The sequence below is a fragment of the Rhinatrema bivittatum genome, chromosome 3, assembly GCF_901001135.1.
Source record: "Rhinatrema bivittatum chromosome 3, aRhiBiv1.1, whole genome shotgun sequence".
Taxonomy (NCBI): Eukaryota; Metazoa; Chordata; class Amphibia; order Gymnophiona; family Rhinatrematidae; genus Rhinatrema; species Rhinatrema bivittatum.
In genome coordinates, this window is record NC_042617.1 from 588,144,649 (window position 1) to 588,161,902 (window position 17,254).

At 44.6% G+C, this 17,254-nt stretch overlaps 1 protein-coding gene across 1 annotated transcript in view; it reads left to right on the forward strand.

The window, feature by feature from the left end:
• Positions 1-6,589: 6,589 nt before the first annotated feature.
• The window catches only part of TCP1 (t-complex 1), an 88,160-nt gene continuing 77,495 nt past the window's right edge, over positions 6,590-17,254 (forward strand). Inside the window, 1 exon segment of the mRNA XM_029596697.1 lies at positions 6,590-6,749. Coding sequence (XP_029452557.1) covers positions 6,677-6,749 — 73 coding nt within the window. The 5' untranslated portion in view covers positions 6,590-6,676.

Consider the following 17,254-nt stretch of genomic DNA (forward strand, 5'->3'; position numbering starts at 1 on the left):
GACCGGCATCAAAGCCTCTTAAGACAGTGTCAGTGAGTGATAGAAGAAGTGTCTCGGTGCTGAGGGATTTTCTGAAGCCGTGTTGGGTGGGGTAGAGGATGTCATGAGTTTCAAGGTGTTCGGAAAGTTGGAGGTTGACGTGTTTCTCTATGATCTTGGATAGGAATTAGAGATTTGAGATAGGTCTGTAGCTGGAGAGATTGGAGGGGTCGAGATGTGGTTTTTTGAGGATGGGTTTGATGATGGCGTTTTTCAGAGCTTCTGGGAAGATGCCCTGCTCTAGTGAAGTATTTATTATGTCCGCAATGGGTTTGGCGATGGTGTCAGGGATGAGCTTGAGAGACTTGACTGGGATGGAGTCAATGGGGTGTCGAGCTGGGTTGATTTTCTGGATGGTCTTTTTTACTTCAGTAGAGGTGATGAGATCAAAGTTGGACCAGGTAGATGGTGCTTCGTTGTTCGGAGAAGGAGTTTGTTCTGATGAGTGAAGGTTAGGATTAATGAGATTGCTGACTTTATCAGAGAAGAATTGTGCAAGATCTTCGCAGGTCTTTGTGTTGTTGTTTGTGGAAGGGGCGAGGGGAGGGGGTTGCGTCAGTTTGGAGACGAAGTTGAAGAGGGTTCTTGGGTTGTGTTGATGTTGATGGATTTTTTTTCCAAAGAATTCACGTTTGGCTTTGTCGGTGTCAGTTCTGTAGATGTAGAGGAGCGTCCTGTATCTATCAAGGTGCGAGGAGGTGGGTTGTTTTCTCCAGGTTTTTTCGGCTTGACGTAGTAATCTTTTGGTGTTTTTCAGAGCGGGGGTGTACCATGGGGTGTTGTGGGAGTTGCTGTTGGGAATTGCTTTGGTGATGGTTGGGCATTTTGATTTGGCGAGTTTGTAGTTGATGTCAATCCAGGAGTTGATGGCCGTGTTTGGGTCTTTGAGCTCCAGTGTAGTGAGAGCATTAGAGAGGTCTTCAGCAAGGATGTCACTGGGGCACGGCTTTTGGAAGCTGATGAATTTTTTGGAGTTGTTTGGAGTGGGGTGGTGGTTTGTAAGGTGGAGAGTGGTCTGGATGAGTCTGTGGTTGGACCAGGGGATGGATGTGGTGGTTGTAGGACTATTGGATGTAGAGATTTTGCTGTTGATAAAAATCAGATCGAGGGTGTGTCCTGATTTTTGTGTTGGAGAGTGGATTATTTGCTTGAAGTCCATCGCATTCATGGTGTCAAGGAGGAGTTTGCATTGTGGTTGTAGGGGGAGGCATCGAGGTGGAGGTTGAAGTCTCCTAGTATTATTGCTGGAAGGTCCAGGTCGATTTGTGATGAGATGGTTTCGATGAGGGAGGAGAGGTTTTGACCTAGGCTGTTGGGTATCGAGTGACCTAGGCTGTGTATCGAGTGCGTTGGCTTTTTCTGATGCTTTGACTGCATCGAATGCGTCGCGTTCTTTGGCGCTGGGGAGCAGGGTCGACTGGGAACAGGGCCCTGTGGCCTGATCAATGCACCCGTGACTCTTTTGTCCCGCTGAGGTACCTCTGCCGGCACCCCGGCTTTTTTGGGAGGCTCTAAGGGTCTGTCCTACCCGGGCCTGGTACCTGAATCGGGGCAGCGCGTTTCATTTGGTCCAAGGGAGGAGGCCCTCTTCATGCATGCTTTACCTTTCTTCACCGGTCCCGGCAAAGAATGTGTGGAGGCTGTTGGGGCATAAGAGCCCATTCGGAGACACTCCATCTTTTCAGTGCGCTGGCACTGGGCCCTTGGGGACATCCGACCACAGTCTCTACATGAGGCTTAGTCGTGGTCCGGCCTAAACAAATATAGCAATAGTTATGTGCATTAGTGATGGACATAACTTTGTCACACTGGCAGTATTTAAATCCAGATGGCTTCGGAGCCATCTTGGATCGAAAAATTTGCAAAAAATCGCAAAAAAGATCTCCTAACAGGAAAAAAGGTCTGAGAAGAAAACCAAATGGCTCGCGGAAAAAAAGAAACTGACGAGAAGAGGGGAATCGCGCGGGAAGACCACCGTGCAGCCGCAGAGTCAAAGCTCTGTGACTCACTGAGGAAACTCTGCTACTTCGGAGTCACGAGAGCTCCCAGACAACATGGCTATCGATGGGAAACGCTGAGGCTACCCCAAGGAGTGGGAAAGCGTGGAGACAGGAACTCTGTTGTGGTAACGCTGAGGCTACCCCAAGGAGCGGGGAAGCGTGGAGACAGGATCTCTGGTGCAGCAGCGCTGAGGCTACCCCGAGGAGCAGGGCAGCACAAGACAGAGGCTCGGAATGGAGCGCAGAGCAGGCTCCCGAGGAGCGGGTACCCAGAGCCAGAGTCCAAGGCTGGAGAGCAGGGATCCAAGCAGGAACTGCAGGTCCAGAGAACAGGAACAAGCACTAGAGGAGCTCAGGGAACTCGTTGCCAAGTCAGTTAGCATAGGCTAAAGGAGGTGCTTAAATATCTCAGACTTGTGATGTCATCATCTGGGGATGCCCCTGGAGTTCCCACCATTGGGCCTTTAAAGAAAGGCCTGGTGGTGCGCGCGCACGTCTAGGGAGGCCCAGAGTCAGAGTGTAGGTCGGCAGAGTCCCAGCCGCCACATGGAGTATCGAGAGCCAAGAGGAACATGGCAGTAGTGGCTAACTATAGCCGTGAGTTCACCAGGAGTGGAGAGCAGAGCATGACATGACGCAAGTTGGGTTGGCCACGGCCGCCTGCGGCCAACGGTCATAACATGGGGTTTGCACCTATGAATATATTTTTTTAATTTTCAAAAATATGCAAATAAAATTTTCTGAAAAATTTCTGCACACAATTTAATATGTGTAATTTATGCAGGTGGGATAATTTCCAAAAGGGAAAGTAAGCATGTTTGTTTACCATAAACTGAGTTTTCCATAGATAGTAGGGAGAATTAGCCATTACATGTAGGTGATGTCATCGGGCAGCACCGAATGGACTAGTCTATACTGAGCACGTATAGGAGTTCCCATGCAGGTGTTGACTCGTGAGTCTCCTTGGTCAGTAACTGAGCTAAATTTAGCTGAATAGTTGACTCTCAAGAGAGGTGGGTGGATATTCCATGGTTAATTAATCCTGCTATCTATGGAAAACATATTTACAGTAAGCAAATAAGCTTTTTCTGTCGATAAGCAGGTTGAATTAGCCATTACATGATGGAAATCCCAAGCTGTGTGTTACAGTGACGTGATGACTTAGCAAGCAACCCTGAGTTCGCCATGGAGAGTGGACTGCAGCGAAAACAGACTTTGCAAAACTGCTTGTCCAAAACTACTGCCAGTCTTTGAAATGGTATCAAGACAGTAATGAACATAAATGTGTGGAATGATGAGCACGCCATAGCTTTTCAGATTATTTCCAATGGGTACTTGTCGGAGATGAACAATAGATGAAGACATAGTTCGTACCTGATGAGCCTTGATTGAGTCTGTAAGTTAAAGTCCCGCTAGGACATAGCAGTGATGGATACAATCGGCTATCCAACTAGACGAAGTTCATTTGGCAAGTGCTATTTGAAGCGGTTAGGGTCATATGAGACAAAAAGCTGATTAGCTTGACCATGAGATTGAGTATGTCATTTGTAATCTGCCAAGGCCGTTTGCAATCCAGAGTATGGAGGGATTTTTCTCCCTAATAGGCATGAGGCCTCAGGAAAAAGTAGAAATTATCAAAGGCTGATTAATATGATAAGCAAATCCTGATACAGAAACCACCTGTTCTGTGAGATCTCAATGTGATCTTCACTCAATTGATGAAGCCTTTTTTTGAGCTGTTGGAGTCAGCACCTTTAAAGTTCTTAACTTGGAAAGTACTTGTACTCATTGCTTATCACCTTGGCAAGAAGAGTTAGCGAACTCCAGGCTTTCATCCACTAACCTCCATACTCACCGTTCTGTCAAAACTGGATGGTTCTTATTCACCTATTTTCAGTAGAAACTTTGGGTAAGAAGACTCAGCATAGGCATGCATGAATGCATCCGTCTTTTGGTGCTTCGAAGCACCAAGTTGGGATAAAGCCTGTGCGAGTAGCACCGAAAAGGGACAACCCGATGATATTGGTGCCGATGCCCCTTATGAGGATTGCTTATGCTTCTTTGATGCAGATAAGGTCGGCTCAAGGGAGTGATGTCTCTTATTCTTAATGGTTCTGGACAGCTGAACTCGACTACATGACCACACACCTTGCAGATGGGAGAGTTTGGAATAGCTCTGACTGAAAAGTTTTCCCAAGGAGGCAGATGTTGCTGCACTACGGAAGGAAGATCTACTGCCAATCTTAAAGAGATTTAGGAAGCTCTTCCATGCAAAAAGCTCTGGAGCACTGTGAGTGCTGGGCCATCTGTGCACAGGCTTCATATATTTTTGGTTGTGGTCTGGTCCCAGTCAGCAGTTGTATAACATGACCGATGATGAGGGACATGACCTTTCCACACAGGCAAATTTTGAACCCACTCACAGTTGTAGATTTTTTCTTGTGGCCTGACATTCCCTGAAAGAAAGTTTCTTCTCTGTTTTTAATTTGGTAGCACTTAAAAGTGCTGTTTGTGTTATTGCAGAATCAGCAAGCTAAGGCAGAATATGATTCCTGAAGGAAAACTGCAAGTGTGAAGTAAAAAATAGTGGAGAGATGAAGTATGTGCCTGTTTGTTTATAAATACTGTTACGGTGAAGTAATCGATTGTATTATATAGTTGTAGGAAATTTCTTGGCGATGTATCTTTCTTAATCATTGTTATGTTTGTTGTACAAATATGACTGTATATATTAGGGGTGTGAATCGTGTGATCGATCGTCTTAACGATCGATTTTGGCTGGGGGGGGAGCGACCTCCTGCACGCGGGCCGTATTAAGAACATAAGAACATAAGAAATTGCCATGCTGGGTCAGACCAAGGGTCCATCAAGTCCAGCATCCTGTTTCCAACAGAGGCCAAACCAGGCCACATGAACCTGGCAATTACCGTCGCCCATATGACATAGTGAGGGCAAAGGTAGCGCCGGCGCCATTTTGAAGATTGGCAATACGGCCCGCGTGCAGGAGGTCGCTCCCGGACCCCCGCTGGACTTTTGGCAAGTCTTGTGGGGGTCAGGAGACCCCCCCAAGCTGGCCAAAAGTCCCTGGGGGTCCAGCGGCGATCTCCTGCACGCGTGACGTCGGGAGTCAGGAACCAAAATGGCGCCGGCGCTACCTTTGCCCTGTCACATGATAAGGGCAAAGGGCCACCGGCGCCATTGCTCTTAACGCAGTCGTGGCCAGAGAGAGGGAGATCGCGCCGGGACCCCCCCACTGGACCTCAGGTAATTTAAAACTTTTGGGGGGGGTTCGGGAGAGTGGGGGATTTGTTTTAAAGGTTCGGGGTGGGTTTTAGGGTTTTTTTGGTGTGCCGGTTTTCCTGTGCCCTATTTAACGATACAATACAAATGCCCCTGACGATAAATCGGGGGCATTTGTATTGTATCGTGCACTCTAACTATTTTGGACGATTTTAAAATTATCTGACGATAATTTTAATCGTTCAAAAACGATTCACATCCCTATAATATATATCTGTTGGAAATCAATAAACAGTGATTTAATATTTAAATATATAAGACTGCTGCATAATTTAAAAATAGCAATACAGTAACATAGTAATGCCGATAGAAAAAGACCAAATAGTCTGTCCAGCTGCCCAGTAAGTTTCTTATAATAGTGGAGGATATCCCCATGTTTCTATTAAAGTAGTAACTGCCGCGCCATGCAAGTTACCCCAAGACTTATACTAATGGTAGTAATATTAACAATCAAAACCACAAACCTATAACAAAATTACTTCAAGCAACATTTTTACAGGGCAAGCAGCCTTCTTGATAAGCCATACAATGCTGCTGCTTGAATGTGCTTTGTTTTTGGACTTGGCCATTTAATCATTTTTTTTTATATTCTGCTCTTCAGTATTTCATAGAAAACAGGCCTACTTTTTTTTTATGCTACTAACATCACTTGGCCACGTTTTTTTCGGGGGGGGATGGAGTGAGCCAGTGAGTTTGAATGTTGTCCCTTCTACCCGTCTCAGTAAAATTATTTTTTTACAAACTTGAGTTGTCAAGACTTTAAGAAACGTTGTGATGCGTGATACTTTTCAATCGCGTTAAAGTTATACACCATTGGACTCTTGCTATCCCAATTGTGAATTTTGCTACTAATTGTACAGTAATTCATTTGCTATAAAAAGCAGAATATTAAATGTCTATAAAAAAAAAAGAGAGAAACTTCATCCTGTGTGCTAATGGTTAAATCTATAGCACTTAAAAAGTTCCGTAAAATATAACTTTTCTACCCGAAACGCTAACCGAATGCCTTCTACGAAGACGCCCCACACGGTTCAGCCCACATTTACGGTTCACGCACTTAACTGACAACAAACGGCGTAAACGCTCTCTAACCCCGCCCCAAACTGAAACGTCTGGAAGATTCAGCGCGCGCGCCCTGGTTTTTCCCAGAAGGCTTCAGGAACAATGAAGGAAGGGGGTGGAGTCTCTCATCGCACAGAGTTGCTTCTGAGATGCCCTGAAAGGGGAACAGATTTTTTTTCCCGGCAGGCTCAGAGTGGGCGGTGCCAGTTGCTACGTAGGGGCGTAATCAGGTGGTGTCGGCACATTGTTCCTTCCTTCTCTTTTGCCGAGCGAAAATGGCGGCGCTGGAGGGGCCCCTGGCGGTGCTCGGGGAGCGCAGTAGCGGGGAAGCCGTCCGGAGCCAGAATGGTAAATTGAAAATGCAGGGGCGGCGGCTTGCGGCTCTTCCGAGGCTGAGGCTCTGGTTCCCGGCGCTGCGCTGCCTGGGGCCGGGCCGCGTGCGCGTGGGGCCGGCTTGGGTCTCTCGTGGGGAGGAGAGGCGGCTCTCTCCTACTGCTCCTGGCTGGCCTGGGACCCTGGCTTGTGGTGTTAACGCCGCTAGCGCGTGCTTTAGCGCTTTCTTTCATGGTCTATGAGAATTCGGGTGGAAACCGGTTTCCTAGGGCTTTGCTGTTTCCGGTTTCTGTCTTAATGGCTCAGAAGAGGATTCATGAGTTATGGTGCGAGTCATCTGGCGGTCTTTCCCAGCGCCATATGGGGTTGGGGTTGAGCTGATTGGCCACAGAAGAAAAATGTGTTTCTTAAAGTCTGACAGTTCAAGTTTATGAAAAAGAAAAATTTAGGGAGCCTAAAGAGGCTCACCACCCCCACCCCCCCGAAGTGTATGTTTAGTAGCATAAAACAAAGTAGGCCTGTTTTCCACTTTGAAGTACTGAAGAGCAGAATATAAAACAATCAGATTAAATGACAAAGTCCAAAAACAAAGCTCATTCAAGCATCAGCATTGTTTGAATTATCAAGAAGGCTTCTTGCCTTGTGAAAATGTTGTTTTCAGTAATTTTGTGTTAGATTTGTGGTTTTGATTGTCCATATTACACCCTTAGTATAGGGAGTAACTTGCATAGAGTGGCAGTTACTACCCTTAATAGAAACATGGGGGTATCCCCCATTTCTTACTATCATAAGAAATTTTGTTTTATGATTTTATGCCTTTTGGAAATCTGGGTTGCCAACTCTTGAAAAACAATTTTTGAAAGTCTTGTAAGTCCCATGGGGTCAGGACGGTATCTACTGTACCTGAATGTAACTTGCTTTGAGGTACCAAATGAAGAGGCTTGAGTTTAAAAAAAAAAACCTTGATAAAAATGTTTCTACACATTTTCACACTAATGTAGCCTTGGTATATACAAAGGGCTTTAGCATTAAAAAAAAAAACCTGCGCCAGTCTTAGCACAGTTACATGCCTAATTAGCATAGCTTAATTAGCTATTACCCTGTAATGTAAAGAGGCAGGCTAAACAAGACTGCTTAGCCTGTCTCTACTTCAGCAAGAAATGTAATGCCTGCTCAGAGGCAGGTGCTAAACCAGCTGGCTGGCCTGACTAAAACTCCCCCCCCCCCCCCCCCCCAAAGGTCTGGCCTAATGAGTGAAGTGGTTTGGGACTGACCCTGGGGTGCTCTGCCTGAAATATTTTATTTGTATATTGTCAATCTTGGTGGTTCACAGTGGTTTAAAAATACAGATATATAATCAGTAATCAAGCAAATATACTACATTAAAACAGTGCTTGCCAGACACCCCCCCCTCCCCCCGCAGTAAGTGAAAGTGAAAATGTCTACAAGAGTGAAAAAGTGGGTGGGGGCTTTCAGCTTGACAGATTGCTTGAGGTGAGTGTGGGTGAAACTATAAGAGTATGTGGGGGGTGAAAGATTGGAGCTAGAGAAAGCAAGATGGAATGCCGAGAACTGGGGAAAAGCAGAGAGGACGCTGGAGGACTGAGACTTGCGGGGAGAGTGAATTGAACAGCATGTCTAAGTACTTGGCAAATAGCTCAGCTCTGCCCTTGCACTAATCTCAGCATGTGGTGTCTAAAATATATCTAAGTAATGGTAGTATTTATTTTGGTATACTTATTTTAAGTTAATACATTTCAAAACAATTTACAAGAAATACAGTATGTATATATATATATTTATCCCAGGACAAGCAGGATGCTAGTCCTCACATATGGGTGACGTCACCGAACGGAGCCCAGGCGGGAAATCTTTCTGTCAAAGTTTCTAGAAACTTTTGACTGGCCCTGTGAGGCCACTGAGCATGCTCAGCATGCTATGATATTCTCTGCCACAGGTGTCTCTCTTTAGTCTTCATTTTTCCGCGCTGCCGTTCGCACCGCGGACCGATAGCCCTACCGTTGGGAATATCGTTTTTGACTAAAAGTCAATTTTTTCTATAAATTCTCTGTCACGGGAAGTTCTCTGCCTCGCCGGCTGGTGAGTACTGTCTATTTCACAATTTTCGGCTGAAAATTTTTTCACACGTTCGTTTCATCGACGGCCGTCGATCGAAAATGGCGACCGGTTTTAAAAAATGTCCGGTCTGTAATAGAACTATGTCTATTACTGATCCCCATTCGGAGTGTGTAATGTGCCTCGGGAAACAACATAATGTTAATTCCTGTGAAAAATGTGCTGAAATGACGGTCAAGGGAAGAAAGGCCAGACAAGAGAAGATGGAACACCTTTTTTCTCTTCAACTAATTCCTTCTTCCTCAAAAGCACCGAGTTCGTCTCCGGCTGGAGCTACGAAGAAAATCCTCCTTAAAAAACCGCGTCCGGATGGATCGGGGGACCGTTCATCCTCGCCATCTTCTGTACGTTCTGCCACGTTAACAGAACGCTCCAAAACTAAACATCGCCATCGATCATCCTCCGAAACACTGTCCCAGGACGAGTCGATGCCAAAGCGGTCTAAAAACCAAGAGACGCCGGTGATTGGGCCTTCGCCGCCGCCGCCACCGACACCAACACTGTCGTCCATGGTCGTTGCAATACCATCGCATACACCATCGGCTCCTTCGCTCACACCACAGCTTGAATTGTCTGCAATGATTAAACAAGCTGTTTTCCAAGCTCTTCAAGAGCAACAACTCCCGACAGGCCTGTCGATGCCGATGCCCTCGATGTCGATGCCGATGCCCTCGATGTCGATGCCGATGCCCTCGATGCCGATGCCCTCGATGCCGATGCCCTCGATGTCGATGCCGATGCCCTCGATGTCGATGCCGATGCCCTCGATGCCGATGATTTTTCAAATTCCATCGACGAATCAAACGACTGCATCTCTGCAGCAACCTATTCCATCGGAGGAGGTCCGCGATGAAGCTTTTTATCATAGTCTCCTGCAAAGATACCAAAAAGTCATCGACAAATTACCACCTATTACAAAAAAGAAGGTATCTGCTGATTTTTTCCTCGATGATCCACAACCTGGACCTTCCGGACTGCAAGCCTCTCCAGTTCCAACAACTTATAGAGAGGAATCAGAAGAATCCTGGGATGATGATGAACCCTCTCAATTTTCCTCAGAGGAATTCATGTCCAATCCTTCTTCTCCTGACCGAAGAAAGAAGTCACCTCCGGAAGATCTATCCTTCTCATCCTTCGTACAAACTATGTCTGATTCCATTCCATTTAAATTGGCTGCTGAGGACGATACCAGAACACAAACTCTCGAAGTATTACAGTTTGTGGATCCACCCAAACAGGTACTAGCAATACCTGTACATGAGGTGTTACTGGAACTTCAAAAAAGAATCTGGGAACACCCAGCTTCCATACCTGCTGTAAACAAAAGAGTAGAAACTACTTACATTGTTCAACCAGCTCCGGGGTATCATAAACAACAATTGCCCCATCAATCTGTCGTTGTGGAATCAGCACAGAAGAAGTCTAAACGTGTGCGTCCACACTCCTCCATTCCACCAGGCAGGGAGCACAGGTTTCTGGACACATTAGGTAAAAAGATTTACCAGAGTTCCATGCTGAGTACAAAAATCTCTGCATATCAACTCTATATAACTCAACATCAAAGAAATCTCTGGAAAGAGATGGAACAATTCGTTACTTCCTTACCATCTCAATTCCAAGAACCTGCTCAAGAAATTATATCAAAAGGACTTGAAGCGGGCAAACACGAAGTAAGAGCAGTTTATGATAACTTCGAAACTGCTTCAAGAACAGCAGCAGCAGGAATCACTGCTCGCCGGTGGGCCTGGCTCAAGGCATCTGACCTCAGACTTGAGGTTCAAGATAAGCTTGTTGACCTTCCCTGTCTTGGCGACAATCTCTTTGGAGATAAAATTCAGGAAGCGGTTCAACAACTCAAAGACCACACGGAGACACTGAAACAACTGTCTCAGACCCCACAAGAACCTGCTAGTCAACCTTCTCGTCGTCCTCCACGAAGAGATGTAAGACGCTCTTACTACAGACCACGCAGGTACTACCAACCAACAAATAGAGGTAGATCAACTAGGCCAACTCAGCGTTCTCAAGCCAGACAACCCAGACCTGCCCGCCCACAACCACCTGCGCAAACAGGGCCTGCAACAGGCTTTTGAGGATTACACCAGAGAACAGACTCAACCTTGCAATCCCAAACCAAACCTACCAGTTGGAGGCAGAATATCCCTTTTTCACGAAAATTGGCAAAACATAACCTCAGATCAATGGGTTCTTTCAATAGTTGCCCGAGGTTACAAACTAAATTTCACTTCAATTCCTCCAGAATTTCCACCAACATCATGCCAACAACAAAGATCTCAACTTCATCAATTACAAACAGAATTATCCACCCTTCTGAAATCCAAGGCCATTCAACCAGTGCCTCGGAAGCAGAAGGGCAGGGGATTCTACTCCAAATATTTCCTCATTCCAAAGAAAACAGGAGGCCTACGTCCCATCCTAGACCTAAGAAATCTCAACAAATTTCTAAAGAAGGAAAAGTTCAGGATGGTTTCTCTAGGCACCATACTTCCACTTCTTCAAGCAAAGGATTGGCTTTGTTCTCTGGATCTTCAAGACGCTTATGCTCACATTCCGATATACCCCCCTCATCGCAAATACCTGCGTTTCACAGTGGGTCCTCAACATTACCAATACAGAGTTCTCCCTTTTGGACTAGCATCTGCTCCCAGAGTCTTCACCAAATGTCTAGCAGTAATAGCAGGACACTTACACAAAGAAGGTGTCCATGTTTTTACATATCTAGACGACTGGCTCATAAGGAGTCCATCTCAAGAAGGAGCAATAACTTCTCTCAACCGGACAATTGCTCTACTTCACTCCATGGGATTTCTCGTCAATTATCAAAAATCACATCTCACTCCAACTCAAATGCTTCAATTCATAGGAGCAGAGTTGAACACAAACCTCGCAAGGGCCATTCTACCCATAGAACGGGCGGAAACCCTTATTCAGTTAGCGAGGTCCATTTCCTTACGGACGCAAACCACAGCTCATCAGTTTCTGATTCTGTTAGGTCACATGGCATCAACAGTTCATGTTACCCCTATGGCAAGACTAGCCATGAGAGTAACTCAATGGACTTTAAGGTCACAATGGATCCAAGCAATTCAACCATTACACTATCCAATTCAAGTGACCCACCAACTAAGATAGTCTCTACTTTGGTGGACCAACAGGGACAACCTGTGCAAAGGCCTACCTTTCCAACAACCGGTCCCACAGACTACTTTAACTACGGATGCCTCCACCTTGGGATGGGGAGCTCATGTAGACAATCTCCACACACAAGGAACCTGGACAAAACTCGAAGCAACATACCAAATCAATTTTCTGGAACTTCGAGCGATACGTTACGCACTGCATGCGTTCCAGGATTGCCTTTCACGCAAGACTGTTCTCATTCAGACAGACAATACAGTAGCCATGTGGTACATCAACAAACAGGGAGGTACGGGCTCGTATCTCCTTTGTCAAGAAGCTGCACAGATATGGGGCTGGGCCCTGACTCACTCAATTTCTCTACGAGCCACATATCTGGCAGGCATCCACAATGTAGTGGCGGACCGCCTCAGCCGTCATTTCCAACCGCACGAATGGTCCCTGGATCCTACCATAGCAACCAGGATCTTTCAACGCTGGGGTCAACCGACAATCGACCTCTTTGCATCACCTCTGAATCACAAAGTGGACAACTTCTGTTCTTTACACAGACAGAAGAACCAACCAGCCAAGGACGCCTTTGCTCGCCCTTGGAATTCAGGCCTGTTATACGCGTATCCTCCAATACCGCTCATAACCAAAACTCTAGTGAAGCTACAACAGGACAGGGGGGCCATGATTCTCATAGCCCCGCATTGGCCTCGACAAGTATGGTTTCCCACACTTCTAGACCTCTCAGTCAGAGATCCAATTCGTCTAGGAGTAGCTCCCACTCTCATTACTCAAGATCAGGGTCGGTTGAGACATCCCAACCTCCAGTCCCTGTCACTGACAGCATGGATGTTGAAAGCTTGATTTTACAACCACTCAATCTTTCATCTCATATATCTCAAGTGCTTATAGCTTCATGTAAACCTTCCACACGAAAAAACTATGCTTCTAAATGGAAGAGATTCACTTTGTGGTGCTCAGCAAGGGATATAAATCCTTTCACTTGCCCCGTAACTTCTCTTTTAGATTACTTATACCATCTTTCAGAATCTGATCTTCAGACTTCATCAGTAAGAGTACATTTAAGTGCAATATCTGCTTACCATAACAAGATAGCAGATGCACCTATATCTACACAACCTCTCATAAGTAGATTTATGAGAGGTTTAACTCACCTCAAACCACCAATTCAAAAACCCGTCCCAAGCTGGGACCTGAATTTGGTACTTGCAAGACTCATGCGTTCTCCTTTCGAACCCATCGACTCATGTAATCTTAAATTTCTCACATGGAAGACTATCTTCCTCATAGCTATTACCTCAGCTAGAAGGGTTAGTGAGTTACAAGCACTTGTCACATACGAACCTTATACAAAATTCCTACATGACAGAGTGGTTCTCCGTACACATCCTAAATTCCTTCCCAAGGTGGTTACGGAATTCCACTTGAACCAATCCATAAACTTACCCACATTCTTTCCAAGGCCTCATTCCCATCCAGGAGAAACAGCCTTACATACCCTGGACTGTAAACGTACACTCGCTTTCTACTTAAACCGTACTTCAGTCCATAGGAAATCCACTCAACTTTTTGTTTCTTATGATCCAAACAAACCGGGTAAAGCAGTGGGTAAACATACCCTATCCAATTGGATAGCAAATTGCATAGAGTTCTGCTATGAACAAGCAGGCCTTCCTCTTCAAGGGCGAGTAAAGGCACATTCAGTAAGAGCAATGTCAACTTCAGTAGCACATTTTCGTTCAGTGCCAATCTTAGACATATGCAAAGCAGCAACATGGAGTTCTCTTCACACCTTTGCAGCTCACTACTGCTTAGACAAAGAAGGATGACAAGATTCAGCCTATGGACAATCTGTCTTAAAGAACTTGTTTCCAGTTTAATCCCAACTCCTCCTACATCCAATGTTCTGGGATCTTCGGCTGACTCATTCAACAACAATACTTCACTGTTGCCTCAATACAACATGACTCAGCCTCTAGCTTGCTATTCACCCATATGTGAGGACTAGCATCCTGCTTGTCCTGGGATAAAGCAAAATTGCTTACCTTGTAATAGGTGTTATCCCAGGACAGCAGGATGTAGTCCTCACAGAACCCACCCGCCACCCCGCGGAGTTGGGTCTCATACCTTTTATTATTTTATTTTTTGCTATCGCTTCATGCTATATACCAGACTAAAGAGAGACACCTGTGGCAGAGAATATCATAGCATGCTGAGCATGCTCAGTGGCCTCACAGGGCCAGTCAAAAGTTTCTAGAAACTTTGACAGAAAGATTTCCCGCCTGGGCTCCGTTCGGTGACGTCACCCATATGTGAGGACTACATCCTGCTGTCCTGGGATAACACCTATTACAAGGTAAGCAATTTTGCTATATATACACAAAAACATAATAAAATCTAAAACAAGTTACATTATAAAACAAAAGCAAGTACACTAAAATAATAAAACCAAATATATCAGAATAAAATGTTCCAAGAAGTCACATTTAAGCCAGAATCAGTGTGCATCAAAAACTTGATTAGACAGCCAGCTTTTGATCATTTTCCTTAAGAACATAAGAAAATGCCATACTGGGTCAGACCAAGGGTCCATCAAGCCCAGCATCCTGTTTCCAACAGTGGCCAATCCAGGCCATAAGAACCTGGCAAGTACCCAAAAACTAAGTCTATTCCATGTAACCATTGCTAATGGCAGTGGCTATTCTCTAAGTGAACTTAATAGCAGGTAATGGACTTCTCCAAGAACTTATCCAATCCTTTTTTAAACACAGCTATACTAACTGCACTAACCACATTCTCTGGCAACAAATTCCAGAGTTTAATTGTGCGTTGGGTAAAAAATAACTTTCTCCGATTAGTTTTAAATGTGCCCCATGCTAACTTCATGGAGTGCCCCCTAGTCTTTCTACTATCCGAAAGAGTAAATAACCGATTCACATCTACCCGTTCTAGACCTCTGATGACTTTAAACACCTCTATCATATCCCCCCTCAGCCGTCTCTTCTCCAAGCTGAAAAGTCCTAACCTCTTTAGTCTTTCCTCATAGGGGAGTTGTTCCATTCCCCTTATCATTTTGGTAGCCCTTCTCTGTACCTTCTCTATCGCAATTATATCTTTTTTGAGATGCGGCGACCAGAATTGTACACAGTTTTCAAGGTGCGGTCTCACCATGGAGCGATACAGAGGCATTATGACATTTTCCGTTTTATTCACCATTCCTTTTCTAATAATTCCCAACATTCTGTTTGCTTTTTTGACTGCCGCAGCACACTGCACCGACGATTTCAGTGTGTTATCCACTATGACACCTAGATCTCTTTCTTGGGTTGTAGCACCTAATATGGAACCCAACATTGTGTAATTATAGCATGGGTTATTTTTCCCTATATGCATCACCTTGCACTTATCCACATTAAATTTCATCTGCCATTTGGATGCCCAATTTTCCAGTCTCACAAGGTCTTCCTGCAATTTATCACAATCTGCTTGTGATTTAACTACTCTGAACAATTTTGTGTCATCTGCAAATTTGATTATTTCACTCGTCGTATTTCTTTCCAGATCATTTATAAATATATTGAACAGTAAGGGTCCCAATACAGATCCCTGAGGCACTCCACTGTCCACTCCCTTCCACTGAGAAAATTGCCCATTTAATCCTACTCTCTGTTTCCTGTCTTTTAGCCAGTTTGCAATCCACGAAAGGACATCGCCACCTATCCCATGACTTTTTACTTTTCCTAGAAGCCTCTCATGAGGAACTTTATCAAACGCCTTCTGAAAATCCAAGTATACTATATCTACCGATTCACCTTTATCCACATGTTTATTAACTCCTTCAAAAAAGTGAAGCAGATTTGTGAGGCAAGACTTGCCCTGGGTAAAGCCATGCTGACTTTGTTCCATTAAACCATGCCTTTCTATATGTTCTGTGATTTTGATGTTTAGAACACTTTCCACTATTTTTCCTGGCACTGAAGTCAGGCTAACCGGTCTATAGTTTCCCGGATCGCCCCTGGAGCCCTTTTTAAATATTGGGGTTACATTTGCTATCCTCCAGTTTTCGGGTACAATGGATGATTTTAATGATAAGTTACAAATTTTTACTAATAGGTCTGAAATTTAATTTTTTAGTTCCTTCAGAACTCTGGGGTGTATACCATCCGGTCCAGGTGATTTACTACTCTTCAGTTTGTCAATCAGGCCTACCACATCTTCTAGGTTCACCTTGATTTGATTCAGTCTATCTGAATCATTACCCATGAAAACCTTCTCCATTACGGGTACCTCCCCCAACATCCTCTTCAGTAAACACCGAAGCAAAGAAATCATTTAATCTTTCCGCGATGGCCTTATCTTCTCTAGGTGCCCCTTTAACCCCTCGATCATCTAACGGTCCAACTGACTCCCTCACAGGCTTTCTGCTTCGGATATATTTAAAAAAGTTTTTACTGTGAGTTTTTGACTCTTCAGCCAACTTCTTTTCAAATTCTCTCTTAGCCTGTCTTATCAATGTCTTACATTTAACTTGCCAATGTTTATGCTTTATCCTATTTTCTTCTGTTGGATCCTTCTTCCAATTTTTGAATGAAGATCTTTTGGCTAAAATAGCTTCTTTCACCTCCCCATTTAACCATGCCGGTAATCGTTTTGCCTTCTTTCCACCTTTCTTAATGTGTGGAATACATCTGGACTGTGCTTCTAGAATGGTATTTTTTAACAATGACCACGACTCTTGGACATTTTTTATTTTTGTAGCTGCTCCTTTCAGTTTTTTTCTAACAATTTTTCTCATTTTATCAAAGTTTCCCTTTTGAAAGTTTAGCACGAGAGCCTTGGATTTGCACACTGTTCCTTTTCCAGTCATTAAATCAAATTTGATCATATTATGATCACTATTGCCAAGCGGCCCCACCACCGTTACCTCTCACCAAGTCCTGTGCTCCACTGAGAATTAGATCTAAAATTGCTCCCTCTCTCGTCTGTTCCTGAACCAATTGCTCCATAAAGCTATCATTTATTCCATCCAGGAACGTTATCTCTCTAGCGTGACCCGATGATACATTTACCCAGTATATAGTTTTTTTCCAAAGGAAGAGGAATAGTATTCCAGATAAGGGGAGCTTGGTATTGAAGTGTACAATCTCTAGTTCGTTTAAGTAATATTTCTTTAGGAGATAACGTTCATCATACCAAGATTTATTGTGACTAAG